The sequence below is a fragment of the Megalops cyprinoides genome, chromosome 4 (genome assembly GCF_013368585.1).
Source record: "Megalops cyprinoides isolate fMegCyp1 chromosome 4, fMegCyp1.pri, whole genome shotgun sequence".
Lineage (NCBI taxonomy): Eukaryota > Metazoa > Chordata > Actinopteri > Elopiformes > Megalopidae > Megalops > Megalops cyprinoides.
The window spans coordinates 1,547,507-1,565,000 of NC_050586.1; the positions used below are offsets into that span (position 1 = coordinate 1,547,507).

Below are 17,494 nucleotides of genomic sequence, written 5' to 3' on the forward strand. Positions count from 1 at the left end.
TCTGGAATCTGTACTTCTGCTCCCCCCTGTTACACGATACTTCATCTTGGGAGTTTTCAGCAGCTGTTCAGGCTGTTTAACATGCCCTCTAGCTCCTGTTGTTTGCAGAATCACTCATTATACAGTGCTTTTGCACTCACAGGTGCCCTCTGCACCTCAGAAAAGTTTCTGATTACACAGCCGTTTTAATCACTTCTGATAAGAATTTTTATAATTAGTGATCTGAAAGATAGGACAGACAGCCTGAAACATCCATCAAGTGACTTACACATACACACACACCACAGCGTCCCTCCTCCCCTACACACGTGCGCACGCGCACACGCATACACACACACACACACACATACACAGACACACACACACACCACAGCGCCCCTCCTCCCCTACGCGTGCATGCACGCACGCACACACACACACACCCTGTACAATTACAGGTGGAACATGCAGGTATTACAGCATAACAGCACCAGAAATGATTTTACAGTACTATCGATCGAAGGACATTTTGGAGCACAAACCACTGTAATTGTGTTCTTATTTGGTCTGGATCAGCACTATGAGAAGAAAGGAAAAAAATCTATTGGTTTATTGGTTATTTTACACAACATTTTGCAGTTTTAATAAGAGTGGTGAATAAGACCTGAAAACAAAGGGGGTATTAATCTTCTGGCAACATAGCCTGCTGATTACAGAATGACATACACTGTGAACACACCAATCACCTGCAAGCCGCAAGGTCTTCAGAGATTTCCACCCTAAGATATTCAGACGCCTCCTCCGTGAAACTGATTATTAACTCCATGTCTCCTATTATTTCACAACATCCCCCGCCCACCCCCTCTCCAACGCCTACACAAATGAATAGCATTTATTAAAAAAAACTGGAATCAGATATAAGCTCTGCCTGGATGGATACATCTTCTGACTTCACTGTGTTCCCTTTGGTTGTGAGAAATAAAAGGAAAAAACATTACCGCCATCAGAAAGCACCTTTATCACATCCCCTCATCACTTTAGCTAAACGCCCCATTAAAGAATATATACAAAAACACAAACACAGCTCGCTGTAGCCTCTCCGTCTCTCCCCTGTAAGACACTGCGTTTGATTAATGATAAAGGCTGAATAGAACTCGGAAGGCTTATCTCACAGAGGGCACCTCCACTCTCAGCCGTTTCACACAGATTCCTCACCACGATCATCTGCAGCTAAAACTTTGCTTCTTTTAAAATGCCCGGCTAAATAAGTCCACTGTGGTTGGTATGAACACGTAAAATAGCAGAGAAGAAACACCTAATCTCTGTGGAGCAGAGGGGGAGAGGATGTGTGCGTGTATGTGTGTGTATGTGTGCGTGTGTGTGTGTGTGTGTGTGTGTGTGTGTGTGTGTGTGTGTGTGTGTGTGTGTGTGTGTGTGTGTGTGTGTGTGAATGAGGCGTCTGTAGAGATGCAGAGAGGCCTGCTCTGCTGGGGTGGCTGGGTTGTGTGATTCAGACTCTGTGGGAGACCTGTATGGCGCTCTGAGACAGGGACAGTGACCAGGAGGTGTGAGGGGAACAGCACTGTGTGGAGCATCTGCGGGGATAACCTCAGCCCATCACCACTCAAACTAACGGCGACAGCCACTTCTCCTCACTCCATGTAATTGGAAACTGTCATCTTTTATCAATGCGGTTTGGATAGAGTGAGAATATACAGGCTGAGGGCCAACAGTGCACGCGCGCACACACACACAAACACACACGCGCGCACACACACACACACACACACACACACACACACACACACACACACACACACACACACACACACACACACCCCTTCACACCAATCTACACACACGTACCCAGGCATGCATAGACACACCCACACTCACACTCACCCCCCATCCACCACACACACACAGACACACATGCATGCACACACACACACACACACACACACACCCACCCCCCACCCCCTACCCCACACACACGGGACACTGGGACTCCAGACAGGAGAGCTCCATCGTTACTCTATTGATCTCTATGGTAATTTCCTCTTTCTCCTCTCGTTCAGGCACATTAACTTCCTTCATTTTCTCTTTTCCTTTCTTCCTCAGGAGAGACGGGATGGAGTGGGTGGATAGGGGGAGTTGTGTGTGGGGGGGCCTTTTCCTTCAGTAACTCACAGATAATGACATTCAGAGTGAGCAGGTGACACTGAGGCTGTCACAGCAATCTGGAGGGTGACACAATGACCTGAAACTGCTCCGCAGTTCAAGAGGCACATATTTGCCTCTCCACTTTCTCCTTTCCCATCAGCGATAGTCAGAGAAGACACAGCATCACACTCTAAAATACAGCACAGCTACAGTGTGTACAGATAAAGGGGCGTGGCTGAAGATGGCACGCAGCACGAGCCGGGTGATGTCAAGGTCACTGACGCCGGAACACTAATGGGTTTGCACTTCTGCCAGCTCCCATTCCCTTCCCCTAACTCCCTGAACGTCCGTTCCCCCTGGGTCTGTGTGGACACTCGCTCTCAGAGACCATGCGGAAGTACTAAGGACCCTTACTGTTAAAAGCTCACAGAGACTTGGGGCCTGTAGATGGGCACCGGGCAAAGCTGTGAATGACAGCAGATGGTTGTGTAAAGCCGTGCAGCGCTGGAGTGGGTTGAGCTTCCTGCCTGCATGAGCGATTACTCACAATCTGCTCTTTAAACACTCACGATCTTCAGGTCAGACGCCTCTCGGAGGGACAAAGGGCCTGTCTGTGCAGGAAGCTTGAATACCAGATAGATTTATATTATACACTTAAACTTAAAGGGGAGGCCTGCTGGGAAAAAATAATGTATGTTTTTCCTGACCTTTAAAACACTCACTGTTCTCATTCTTTATTACTTGCCTTTTTCCATGACTCAAAGCAGACAGAGTATTCCAGAAGTGAGACACCTCCTTAGAGGCTTTATTTCACACAGGGACCAAACTGCAAAGATGAAATGACCTTTAAATCATCTGGATGGCTCACCTCACACTCTGTGCCTACCCTCTCCCCATCCAGATAAGAAGATAATCAGTGGACCTTATATTGCTTTGTCTCTTGGTGGAACAAATGCTTTGAGGTATTGGTCCTGTTATGGCTTATAAAACTTGATTCTCATCCAGAGAGAAAGGTATTAGGAACGCCAAATGTGCTTATGAGGTGACAAACTACACGGTGCAAATTTATCCACAGGTTTTTGTCTGCATGTAAGGGTATTTTATGCAGAATATTAACAATATGGTTGTTCATTGTTTGCTTATTGTCAATAATAAACAGTCAGGTGAAAAACATTACAGACAGTACTTGTAAAAGCATAAGTCCTTATAGCTGAGTATTTGTTAGTCATGAGTTCACTATTGCTGTGATAGCTATACCCATGACTTTATGTGCCAGCAGGAACACGAATTAAATGAACTGCTGTAACTTGAAATCTTGGGAAAGAAAAAAAAACTGACTGCAGTAAAGGAAGGTGGTCTGTCATATTTTAATATTTAATAGTTCAATTCAACTACATAATTCTGGGGTTCAGGCATGGATTAAATAACCATTTAGCTAGCATCAGACTCTGATGTTACATAAAAAGGCAAGTACAATAATATAACAACATCAAATAAATTGATGTTTTTTATTTTTGCCTTTTTAAAGAAACAAGGATCTGACAATCTTCTAAAGCGGTCCAGTTACTTTTTTTTTGTTGCGTGCCATCTAGTGGTGAAACTATGGTACTTCTGATTCTTTGGGGGAGCAGCTCACTAGGTCTGTTTAACTGCAATGTCTTTATTAGTGTAAAAGAAGCAGGCAAAGTGATTCCAGTTACGTAATAAATGCATGTGTTTGTTGTATTTTTTCCTGAAGGCTTGGTGTCATTTTTGCATATTGTTGTTATGGGGAGAGCAGGGAGAGTATGAGATCCTCTTTCTCTCATTCCAGCCTAATTTGCCCGGTTATTCCTGTGTCAGCGTTCGGTTGCAGGGGTATACCCGGTGCTCTGCTGAAGCTGTGCTGGTGCCGATTGTGTTGTGGGTGTAGAGTGCGCTGAATGTGAGGGATAATGACGTTTAATGACAGAAATTCAGAGGAAAAATCAATCCTGAGAGACGTGTGTATGAGAGGAAACAAAGCCTTCCAACATATCGACACCACATTAGAGCCATCTCACGGGATTACCTCATACAAACAGCCATTTCTACCAGATCAACAGAATGCACTCTCCCTCCAGGCAAAGCAGGCCCACGGTCTGCATAGCAATTAAAGGCTTTGATACCACTCTGATTCCTGTCGAGATCCATAACCAAGGCTGGCGAAGAGGATGTTGTAACCAGGATGTTGTGTGTAGCTTTGACAGCGTACAAACACAGTACCGGATGTTTTCTATTAAAGTACAGATTGGAAACATGAGAGATTCGGGCAACCCATATCATATTACAGAGCCTCGTTATACATCTGCATATTTGCAGAGAAATTATGCAAATGAGCATAATCAGCATTTCTAAATCACGACACATGATGTTCCTCACTCTCTCAGGCTGTTGATAATATGCCTACATGGGCCATCCTGTGAGGGTGGCATACAATGCTTTAAAAATAGACCACTTTGCTACTCTGTTTTCACATCCTTATTTCAGGTTAGGTGTGAATTTACAATGAGTGAGAGAGAGACACACACACACACACACACACACACACATACATGCACTCGCACACATACATGCACGCATACATACATGCATGCATGTACACACTCACACGCACGCACGCACGCACGCACATGCACGCACGCACGCACGCACGCACGCACATGCACGCACACACACGCACACACACGCACACACACTCACACACACACACACACACACACACACACACACACACACACACACACACACCTCTGCTCTATACCTTCGCTCCGAAGCTTCCTCACAACAGATATCTTTTCAGTAGCTGGCACAGAGAATTTCCCTTCAAAGTTGTGGTTGAGCTTGGCACAGGTTCTGAAGCAACCAGAACAAAACCTGCTTTGAGCTTTAAAGAAATGGGGGCGCAAAGAGGAAGTATTTCTGTCATGTTTACAGGGTCCAGACTGCATGTGGATGAAGCCAATGAAAGCTGAGCAGGCTGCTCCTTTCAAGTCTTCCTCTCACTTTCTTTTGCTGAATTTCAGCATCTGCAGCTCTTACCTCTACCTGCTCCTGTGCCCCAGTCTGCCTGCTGCCCTCGTTCCCAGAGTCTCACATCGCTTTACAGAGCTCATTTTACCAACGACAACATCTCTATTCTAACAAACCAGGTTTCAGCGAGGACCCACAGACTGTGGCTTTCAGTCCTCAGATAGTCCCTGCCTCAGTACAGAATACGCATTTAACTCAAAATGTGCAGTTTTAATACGCATCTATCTGTGCAAGTGTCTGACAACACCACTACCACTCCTACCTGTGATACTACTGCTCTTACTGCCACTACTACTAATAATACTGATAACAGTAATTACCATTCCCCACATAACATTTGATTAATTTCTTACAGTCTTATGAGATCATTTGCAGAATTGTATCTACCCAGATCAAAATGTCTGACTGTTCAGTACAGAACAGAAGCTATCCAGGTGAATACTCCCTGAAAGGCAATTTGGGACTCTCAGTCAACTGCAGGGTTATGAGAGTTGAGAATCAAACGGTCTATCATTTATATGGTTAATTATTTAACGAAGCAATGTATTCACCTAGAACATGAACTTTACTCAAGGTTAAAGCAGTAGTGTCCTATCTGGGAATCAAACCTGTAGCCTTCAGGTTGCAAACCAGTTCCCAAATCAATGTGCCATAAAGCAAAACTGCAAAAAGACTGATTAAACTGACATGGAAAATAACTAAAATGGATCCAAACAGAAGACACTTCATCTGCCCTGACACAACATCACACCCTGCTTTGTCACCAGAAGGCAGGAGGTTCAAATCCTGAGTGGATGTGGCTCTCCAGCAAAGCTCTTAGCCTCAACTCTGCACAATGGACACCATGTTAAACACAAGCCACGCTGCACCATGGTTTCTGCTTAGCAGAAAATGACCATGTGAACAGAGGAGCCGGGCAGTAAGTCTAGGGACCGCAGCGCTCCAATTTCACTGAGGCAAGGACGACTGTTTTTTTTTTTTCCCTGCAGCAGGACCAGCTCATTGGCAATCTTATCTTCTTGATCCATAACACCTGGCAGGACTAACTGAGCCTCTCGGTAATAACTTAGCCCTGAAGGTCAAGAGCAAATAAATGCATTTGCCACAGACGTCACACTGGCCGCTAACATACAGCCCTGCAATGCCATAAATAAAACCCTGAAATTGGGGGGAAAAAAGAAAGTTTTACAACTTCTAGTCAGCCATTTTCCAGAGTGGTTTAAGCCTTGCCACCCGTGAAGACCTTCCGCTCAAGAAAGGCATCGCCTTTTATTCTAATCCTACATCCTTTTAAATTTTAATGATTACAAAAAAGAACAAAGCAATCCTAGCTCCATGTGTGTGTGCTCAGTACTGTCAGATGCATTTAATGTTTGCTTTCTGTGGACATTACTAACTATTCTATCATAGCAACAGCGTAAACTCACACTGAGGGTAGACATAAAGCAAGCACAGCCTGTCCCAGCTTCTCTAAACATTTGCCTTCCTCAGTATCAGATCTGAAGAGCCGCTCTGTCAAAACAGGCCTGCATTTTCAGGAGGGGCCCTTGCCATTTTCTCAGAGAATTGTTGTTGATGCTGCATTATAATTTAAAATTCAGCTCAGTATTTAGAGATTTCGATGTTGACAGTTTGTCTTTGGCATGAACAGAAAAGATTTCCTTTCCCTTTGTTTTTGGCACATCAGACATCTTGGAAACCAACCGATGAATAAAAAGTGAATTTCAACACAACATGTTCAGTGTTATAGTACAGTGGCTGTTTGTGTGTGTGCCCAAGTGAGCGTGAGTCTGTGTGTGTGTGTGTTTGTGTGCGTGTGTGTTTGTGCGTGTGTATGTATATGTTTGTGTGTGGGTGTGTGTGTGTGCATGTGTATGTATATGTTTGTGTGTGTGTGTGTTTGTGTGAGTGTATGTATGTTTGCGTGCGTGTGTGTATGTGTGCGTGTGTATGTGTGCATGTGTGTATATGTGTGTGTCCGTATGTATGTTTGTGTGCGTGCGTGTGTGTGTGTGTGTGTGTGTGTGTGCGTGCGTGCGTGCGTGCGCACGTGTGTGTGAGAGAGTGTGTGTATCAGAGAGAGTGTATGTCCTTGTGAATTTTGTCTGCGTGAGTGCAGGTGTGGTACATGGGCATGTTTGGTGTGCATGCATGTGTGAGTGGCGGTCAGGCTGACCTGTGTCCTGGTCACACAGCTGCTCGCAGGGGTCAGTGGTCCTCTGGCCACAGTAGTCCCTCACCCACTGAGAGCTGGAGTTGCTTTGGTAGTAGAGGGTCAGTTTGGCAGGATTCAGCCAGTCCGACACGTCCAGGTAACTGCCCACGCTGACCACAAAACTGCTTCCTGTAACCAGAGAGAGAGAGGGAGAGAGAGAGGGAGAGAGAGGGGGAGAGAGAGAGAGAGAGAGAGAGAGAGGCAGAGAGAGAGAGGGAGAGAGAGGGAGAGCGGGAGAGAGGGAGGGAGAGAGAGAGAGAGAGAGAGAGAGAGAGAGAGAGAGAGAGAGAGAGGGAGAGGGAGGGAGAGAGAGAGAGAGAGAGAGAGAGAGAGAGAGAGAGAGAGAGAGAGAGAGAGAGAGAGAGGGAGAGGGAGGGGGGGAGAGAGAGAGAGAGAGAGAGAGAGAGAGAGAGAGAGAGGGAGAGGGAGGGGGGAGAGAGAGAGAGAGAGAGAGAGAGAGAGAGAGAGAGAGAGAGAGGGAGAGAGAGAGAGGGCGTGACCTGCCAGCAAACATTCCCTCGTCCTGTTAAAGCGGGCGGAGCAGGACCTGCCGGCGCGGGTTCTCTCATCCCGTTAAAGTGGGCAGGGAGGCCCTGCGGCCCTGAGCTCTGCCATTAAACACACACACTTTACCAGCTTCAAAGAATTGCCCCTCTCACTTTCTTCTTTTCTCCCGCTAAATTGATACTCATTTAACTGCACTCAGGCAAGTGCGAAGATGGCAGATATAGCCTTTAATCAAACTGGGTAATTCATTTAAAGAGCTACGTATGTAATTACCATATTCAGCTTCTCGTTAAGGCCACCATTAGGCAGTACAGTTTTGGGGGTCATTATTTTCAGATGACAGGTCAATTATCCATGCATTTTAGAAACGGTATTAACGTGCATTTGAACTGGTGCTCTTGTCCCTTGTGCCAATCTCGACTGAATAACAAGTTACTTTCAAAAGCAGCAATAGCCTTATTTTTAAAAAGCTTTCACATTGCTGTGTTTTTGTTATTTTTTTTCTGATTTTGTTTTAAATACATTTTGTCTGTACTTTGTAAGTCTATTCTGGGTAAGTACAAAGTGCCAAATAGATGGTTTTATGTGTTAAAATGTAATTATAACTTAAGTTGCCCAAAGTAATAATTAGTCACCAGTCTTTAGTAGACAGCATCAAAGTCTTTTTCCTACAGTCCTTCACTTGAAATTCCAGGACTTAATTAGGAAACTAAAATATTGATATTTTAATAAGTCATTAATTTAAACTCGGTCATTACCCTTTTTTCAGTTTAAGCTAACAATTACATTCCAGGGAGCCGACAGCTGCCTTCTGTGTGCTGTGTGGGATGTATTTGGTCTATGGAAGCATCTGGATACAATGATGAGTGACAGTGATAGTCAACGATAGTGCACCTAACAAACCATCTATGCCTACAGCATCTCTGATGTCACCTACTACAGTGTGAGCGAGACTGTCTGTTGGAAGGTTTGTCTATTAACCAGTGCATAGGAGTTGGAGGATATGAAATGGTTAGTATGATGGGGTTAGTCTTGGGACACGAGGTTGAAGGCCTGAATAAATTATTTATTTATTTTTTTATTGTCAGGGGTCCTACGTTTCACCTGTATCCTGAAATCATCAGACATCAGATTAAGGAGTTCTGATTAATGACACCACCTGACATGCTAGAGAGTCTAAATATGGCCTTATCAAAAATAAGTGATGCTGTATGAATAATTATGCTTCTTTTTTCAACAAAAGTAAATCTGTTTCAATCTTTGTAAATGTGTAAACAGTAACGGCAAAAACTGAACATTAAAACATCACCTTGTTTATTCAAATTACTAAACATGGAAACGCAACAGTTCACGGGAATTTCATTTCGGTCTAAACCAGCTATTCCAAAAATATCTATCATTTAGTTCAGACATACTCCTCTACATGTTGCAACAACTGATCCAAGAGATTTTTAAGGTCTACACTCCACACTGACTGCATTCACGGGTTACAATACTGTAACACATATCTTCCCTCCAGGGTTACATTGAAATGCATGCTGTATGTGAGAGAAGGCTGAAGCTGAATCTAAGATCTGAGCTCTGAGTGCAGACCATTCTGCGGAGCCCCCCACCACCCCGTGCTCACCATCAGCGATGAAGTGCTCCGGGACGTGCAGGGTCACCCTGACGGTGAGGGGGCAGGACAGCTGGCTGCTGTACACCACGGCCAGCACACACGTGCTGACGGTGAGGAGAGTCAGAGTAACCTTATTCACCGGGCTGCGTGGGGAACCTGCGAGAAACACAGAGAGTGAACAAACTCACAGGAAACACACACACACACACACATAGAGAAACACATAGACACACACAGAAACACACACACACAGAAACACACACTGAGAAACACACACACACACACACACTGAGAAACACGCACACACACACACACACACACACACACACACACACAGAGAAACACGCACACACACACACACACACATAGAGAAACACACACACACACACACACACATAGAGAAACACACACACACACACACACACACACACACACACACACACACACACACAGAGAAACACACACAGGAGCACAGCAGGATTCAGGTGAAGGCAAAGACACCTCGCTCAAAGCACTGAGAAGAGATCGGTCCTTCAAGGGTCAGCAGTTACAGGGCACATCTCTAAATTATGCAGCATGTTTTTATTGCATGTCTGCAGATTTGTCTGAGCCTCGTTATTCCCTGAGGCGGCACTGGAGTTTCCACGACTCCGATCACAGGAGGCTTTGCAGGAGTGAGGCGTTCAGCGAATAACCTGCCCCCTTTACCCACCTGTGATCAGTGATCACATTCATGTCTGAAACCTATATTCCCCTAAGGTGAAAGAATAACTAAAACAGAAGGAGGAGAGACAGAAAAAAAGAGAAGACAGAATGAAGGAAAAATAACAAGAAAGCAAAACAGCAAGCCAGAAAGCAATTATTGAAAGCAGGAAAGCTTCCTGTGGAGATCCAAGATCTCTGGGAACATGCCTTCATGCAGTCACAAACACACTCCCCCTCTCTCTCTTTCCCTCTCTCCCTCTCTCTCTCTCTCTCACACACTCACACACTCACACACAATGAAGGTCGTTCCACCAGCAGACCATCACTGCCCAGTTTGCTGTCTGATCAGATAGGGTCTGCCTGTCCAGAGACAGGTTTACAGCCTTCTGCCATCAAACAGAAACTTGCAGAGAGGCGGTGAGAAGCTGATGAGGATGAGAGAGGATTCTGAAGGAGAGCAGCACCATGAATCACTCCTGATTTTACCACGCGTTCTCACTCACTAATACGAGAACCTGAGTGCCAGACAAGACTGCAGCATCCCGAACCCAGTCCGTCCCGCCGATCAACCAAGCAAGACCAAGACTATGGTTCCCTAGCAACAAGGCAAACAGCAATGTCACTGAAGCTGTTTCTAAGCCTCCTCTTTGTGCCCGGAGACAGGAAGGCATCAGAAGATGGACACCATTTTGGTTCAGACACACTGAGCACTGGGAGTTCCACCAGCTGTGGATGAGATTATGATTGCTCAGAACACACTGTTCTCTGCCGCTGTTTCCTCTGGGCTATTTTATGGGTTTTTGAGGACGTAAGAGTCAGAATGCTGACATTTTGAATAGTTCTGTGCAGGGTGTTGTGACCCTTGTCAGGGTCTAAATCATATGAAGTGCATGGTGGTGGTGTGCAGTGGTTTCACGGAACAGCACTGCAACATGGTGGTAAGGAGCTGGGCTTGCAACTGAAAGGCTGATAGTTCAATTCCCAGATGGGGCATTGGTGTTGTACCCTTGATATAAATGGCCAAACTTGTAACCTACATAATTTGCTCTGGATAAGAGAATCTGCTAAATGACAATAATATAACGCAGAGCAATACATGAGCCAGGAAGTGGTGTGGTCTTGTGGTTCTGGAATTAGACCTGGCATTGATTCTGTACCACGAGACAAAGCTTTGTGCTCATGGGCAATGCACAGTGGTAAATATCCAGCTGCATAAACTGCTAGCATGTGACCATATGAGCAGGACCCAGTTTCCCATGTTTTAGTACCATGGACAGCTGCCTCCGAGGAGCTGAGGGTGATTCAGGACCATGGATAGGGATAGTGCTGCAGTCTGGGACCCCTGGCCCAGATCAGCAATGAGCAGAACTGCCATACCACACAGGTCAGGATGAGGCAGCCTCTACCGTGCAGCTCCTGTGTGATCACACCTCTTTGTTATCCTCGCTTAGTTAAAAAGAGAAATCCCCTTCCACAGACGAGCACCTTTTCTCCTAGGGACAGAGGGGACAGGACAGAGAGGGGACTGGCAGCCAGGCTCCAGGCCTTTCCTCTTCATTGGCAGTCAGTATGTGAGGTATGAGGGGTGAAAACGCTTCTGGGACAGTTACATGTTTGCCATTTGCACAAGGCATCCTTTTCCCTCTCTGTAAACACTGGGCCGGCTGCGTGTGTGCATTGCTTTTGAACATTGCTCTGCACCCCAAACACAAACACCCCCCCCCCCCACCCCCTAGAGAGAGTGTGAAAAAATGCTGCAGAGAGACAAGGAAGGGCCTCCACTGTTTCAGAAACTCAGCAGTTTACTGTGGGAAACAGCTGAAGAAGCACTGCCCTTAGGGTAGGACTGGCTCAAACCTGCATCCCACACACACACACACACACACACAAGTACACACGCATGTGTACACACACACACACACATATGCATGCATGCGCACACACACACACACACACACACACACACACACACACACACACACACACACACACACACACTTTGAGGTTACCGAAGTTGTCTTCAGTTTTTCCTCTTACAGTTTGTGCACAATGCCCACACTTTATTTCCCCCTCTGGCAGTATAATCTGCAAAATTTGATTACTCTTGGTATGGACATCTCAAAAAATGTGTTCTTCTCAATAATTAAATGTTTACTCGCATGACAAGTGATGTCATAGAGGTTGGTAGGGAGGATACCACTGAAAATGTTTAATTGCAGTGTAATAATTTAGAATTTAGACTACTTTTATCACATATTCATTTTTACAATTAGGAGTTTTGGAAACAGTTCTAAATAAATCAGTCTGACACCGTAAGTCTGAGTTCAAGTCCAAATCACTAATATCAAGCCCAAGTCAAGTCACGAGTCATGAAACTCATGACTCTAATGGGTCTCAAGTCATAGACTGAAGTCATTGCCAGGGTTTGAGGAAATGTCAACTTTCCCCCCAACACTATCCCAACAGCCGCAGTGCTGGTGTTCCACATAGCACAGTTGTGTGTTAAGGAGCTGACTCATTCACAGAGCTAGGCTGTTGCAGGGCCACTGTCAGAATCTGGACTATTACACATCCTGAATGTCAACTGACGGGCTGTTACTGAGAGACCATCATCAAATAGATGGTCATCAAATGATGGGTCTCAGAAGAAATACACAAATAAACAAACAGAATAATAGATAAATAAATTATTATTCACAAATGAATCACTGGCAGTGTTGGTTGCCAAAAGGATTATCAGATTGTACGAAGTCTGTCCTTAACATTGCAAACTGTAGTTAAAAGCAACATGGCTTATCATTTCTGCTGGTAGATATCTTTGGGTTTTCTGTACTTAAAATCAGTACCGTGTGATAGTGTGGACTCCCTTACCAATAGTAGACTTGTAGATCCGGAATACCAAGCACACAACTTGTTTCTTATGTCTACACTTTTCCTAATTATGTGTGCACTTTTCCCAGTAGTGTAAGCTGTCTGTGTGCGGTCTGTCTGATTTTGTGTGCAGGCTATCCGTGTGTGCAGGCTGTTTGAAACAGTGTGTGAGGGCTGTCTGAAACAATATGTGCTGTCTGATTATCTGATTCTGTGCATTGTTCACAAGGGAAGCAGCTGACCACATGCTGTTGATGATGTTACACAGGAAGCCCCCAACCTGTTCATCAATAGGCCGTCCAATCTGACCTTTTCAAAATGTCATATTCTAATACAGTGCTAGTGTAAATAATGAGTTCATTAATGCAGATACTGGGGAAAGACGGATTTTTCATTCCATCTGATTGAGCTTTTCTGTGTTACTGTGAGGCTGATGGACTCCATATATACCCAATGAGTACCGGATGTGTATTTCTGATCAAAAACTAGGAATTGATCCAGGGTCTATGGTTAAACTTTCAAAGCACTGTATTCATCCACAGAAACATCAGATGGGTCCATATATGTTATTGATTGTCTATTTTTAATGCCCTAGGATGCCTCTGTGAGCACTTCATACTTGCTCTGACTTCTCAGAAATGCAAAGCAGAACTGCCTCCCAGACAGTCTGTGATTCGAGGTTTATTGGGTTATCTTGTGCATTATAAATGCAGTCTTCTTCAGGTGCAAAGCAATGCTCATTTCGGGAGATGAAACAAGTTGAAATTGACACGCATTTTTTTTTCTGTAAAATACACGAGCCTCTGGCTTTGTGCTTTTACAGAACGCTGTACTGTTCCAGCGTGTTCCGAGACATCGCTCATCACAGAGCCTTGTGTCTCTGCCACAGGAGGACAGCCGCTCCGCTCGTACCTCAGCACAGAAGAGCTACTGCACTGTGTTTACCAGGGAGTTCAACTGCACAGTCTCCAGTGGGGACAGGAGGGTGAGACTTCACGAACATGAGTTTCAGCAGAGCTACAGTTACGTTACCAGTGACTCACCGATCTGAAGCAGTCATACTCTTGCTGTGGAGAACAAAGTCCTTTGGTTGGTTCATGCATGTCAGGAGGACATGTGAAGGAGTACAGAGGAACAGCAGTGTTTGCTCATGACAGAGAAGATGTACCTGCACTGATTTCACCTGTGCTGGAGTAAGACCTGGAGGAAGCCAGAGGTGTAGATTGATTCATTTCTATACAAACTGGATGGGCTTTCTGAGAACTCACAACAGCCGCTGTGGCCTACCTTCAGGCTCTCAGTCTGTGCCTGCTTGGCACCCTCAGGATTTCCTGTTGAAATCTTTCGCCCTCTGTCTAACAGTGCTGTAACACATCCTCTGTATCTGCATCTACTAACGGCAGCAAAAACGCACATCAGCACGGGAGCTGTGAGGAACCGCCAGAGAGATCCCTCTCAGAGCACAGAGCGAACAGAGAAAAGGCGGGTAAAAAACACTGGGAGTAAAAAAGGGAGACGTTGGAGCTGAGCAATTACAGTAACTACTGGAGCAGAAAAGTCACTGGGGAGACATTAAAGAGGAGCTGTGGCATTGAAAAACTGAGGGAAATAAAGATTGGACGATAACTAGATCCTTTGCTAATGCGTGTTCTCTCCTGACTGCCTTAGACATGCGGGTTTAGCAACAGACAGACAGAAGCCCAGCGCTTTGTGCCTTTAATTATAGGTCAGGTCTTTGAGTGCTGGGCCTAGAAGGACACTATGAGTCAAGCCTGGAGAGCAACATAAAGAGGTGACAGAGTGATTTATTCAACTCCTACATTTAGCCTCTGGTGCCATCTGACCGTTTGTGAGACTTGCATTTTGCTCTCTGTGTCAACTAAAATAGTTATGGCGCATGCTAGCATAGACACACCCACACACACACAGCCCTCCATATTTACTTGCACTCTTGCATAAATAGGAACAATAGCCAATATATGTCCACTGGGGATTGCTCATAGTTATCCCCCTAGACCGCCATTCTTTACCCATCATGCCTCAGTGACATTCTGACAGGTACAGGCTGACATCATGGGCCTTGTGTGGCATCAATACCACCCAACTCCCAGGACTCAGGCCTGGATTCCACTGCAGTTTGTCTTTGAATAACACTTAAATTAGAGTGCTACTTTTACTTCACACAGTCTGGTGAGTTCAGAGGTAAACAGCAATGGAAAAAAATGTGTCTGAACTGAAAAAAGCAACACATTCATTAATCTAGTCAATCAAAGTTAAAGGCAGATGTTGGCTGAATGCTGTCGTCAGCGCTGAAGCACCCTGCTGTGGACCATCCTGAGATTTTCCTCCCTGACAAGATGTTCAGAATTCTGCAGGAAGGAGAAAGCTGGTGCAATGATGTCACAATGCCAGAGGGGCGGAGTCCATAGTACGAGCACGCTCAGTGTGATTTTCCGCCTTTGGGGAACCCAGTGAGGCACTGGCTGTGACCTTTGATGTAAAATTTAACTCTCTCTTCTCTGTTTCCTGCTTTTTGCACAAGAGGAGCAGAATTCACTGCTCTGATGGATGAGAAACTGCTCTTATTTTAGTGAGCGAGAGAGACCTTTGGAAAACACAAAGGAAATATCCCTCAAGTCGAGTACAGTAGGAAGGAAAAAAAATGATCCTATAGTATTGTGCTTCACTATAGGAAAGCCCTGATAACACATTCTAAGCGATGGGAGTCTTTACCCCTGCAGATATCTGCACATTCCTATTACCCCCAATGCCCTTCGTTTTAATAGATCTCATCACAAACATAAAAGGCACAGAGAGCTGTCTGTTCTTTCCTGTTTGATTCTTAATGTCTCTGAAGGGAACACACAGTCAGGAATCCACACAATCACCTTGAAAAGCACCACAGCTGTTTCATCATTTACTTGACTTTTGCTCTGCCCAGGAGGAGTGTACGCAGTGAACTGGCTGTACAGAGCGGCCACACCTGCGCAGGTATCTCTCCAGGGGCACGCACATACTGTGGAAGGACCCCTCTCAGCCAGATCACCCGTCTCCCAGTCTCGTCTCCTCCCTCACAAACACAGCCACGCTTATTATCAAACACTGACACCATTGTCTAGCCCCGCAGTATGAAATCAAACAATTTGCAGCAGGTTGAATGCATCCAATGCACCAGGGGGAAATAGCAGGGAAGTTAGTGGACAGTGAATAAACTCCAGAATAGGTAGGCAAGCATGTCTTATCAGTGTCACACACAAAAAGCCATATTTTTTCAATAGAGAAGAAAGTATTTTGATTGGTTAAAAAGTGAATGACATCATTTTGTGGATGTCACATCATTCATTTATTCACCTTCCCATGGCTGTGTTTGAATCAGCTGATTTCCATTCATTTCCCAGGGCTAAAAACCTTGAGCCATCATCAACTCAAACATTGCAACCAGACACCTTCTGCCAAGACAACTTCCCTATCTTAAAAATGACATATTTTCCATTTACACTGCTGGGTATTGCTTCACCAAACCTGCAATCAAATGTTGGTTTATCTATGCCATTATACAGTTAGCGTTTTACTCATAGTTTGTAAGTTCTATGAAAGAGAAATATTCATTGTGCAATAATCTCAGCTCTGTTGAAAATACCAATCGAAAGCTTATTAAATCAGCAGAAGGCTTGCACTTCATTTCTTTATTTTCTCCCTCAAAAACCTGAGTAACACTGGCATCTGTAATTGAGGGGGAGGGTCTAAAGCATAAGACAGCAGAAATTAAACAGTCTTCATAATCACAGAAGGTTTTGCACTGCGGTTTTTAACTTAAGTGCTTGTCTGAAACCACACCTCTCACCGCTGGCGCCGCGATATTCCTCGTTTCTCTAATTGCAATCAGTTCTATTCATGCGTCAAAAAGAAGAAAATAAACGCAGAACAGCACAAAACACACGCTTTGCCACATCGTCACACCCCCATGAATGGGGTGCAGCAGAACACAGGGAGCTGGTCTTAAAACCAGAGGGTTGCCAGTTCAAACCCGAGGTGGCAAATGGCTGTGTTCTCTCGAGTAACATATCATTTTCATTAGGAAGCACCTGACTGTTCCCATGCATGAAGTGCAGAGCGTGAGCTGCTGTATGCACTTTGCTGTGGATGAGGGGTCCTGCTAAGCACATTACAATGAGAGGACTGCTACAGACTGGAAGCACTTGTTCTCCACAGCCAAGTGCTCTGATTGGTTCACATTAGCACTACATTCGTTCATTCATTCATTTTCATTAGCAAAACATGAATTAACATATTCACTTCACCGGCTACACTGGTGTCCATCGTCTAAATCCAAATTGGAGGGGTTAAAATGGAAAGAAATCAGGCCTCTTCCATCATGCACCTCC

At 45.0% G+C, this 17,494-nt stretch overlaps 1 protein-coding gene across 2 annotated transcripts in view; it reads right to left on the reverse strand.

The window, feature by feature from the left end:
- Nucleotides 1-17,494, reverse strand: part of LOC118776334 (astrotactin-2-like) — a 293,949-nt gene that overhangs the window by 159,259 nt on the left and 117,196 nt on the right. For both annotated transcript variants that reach the window (XM_036526605.1, XM_036526604.1), the window contains 2 exons: nt 9,543-9,689; nt 7,370-7,537 (listed from right to left, as the gene is read on the reverse strand). In XM_036526605.1, coding sequence (XP_036382498.1) covers nt 7,370-7,537; nt 9,543-9,689 — 315 coding nt within the window. The remainder of the gene's footprint in view (nt 1-7,369; nt 7,538-9,542; nt 9,690-17,494) is intronic.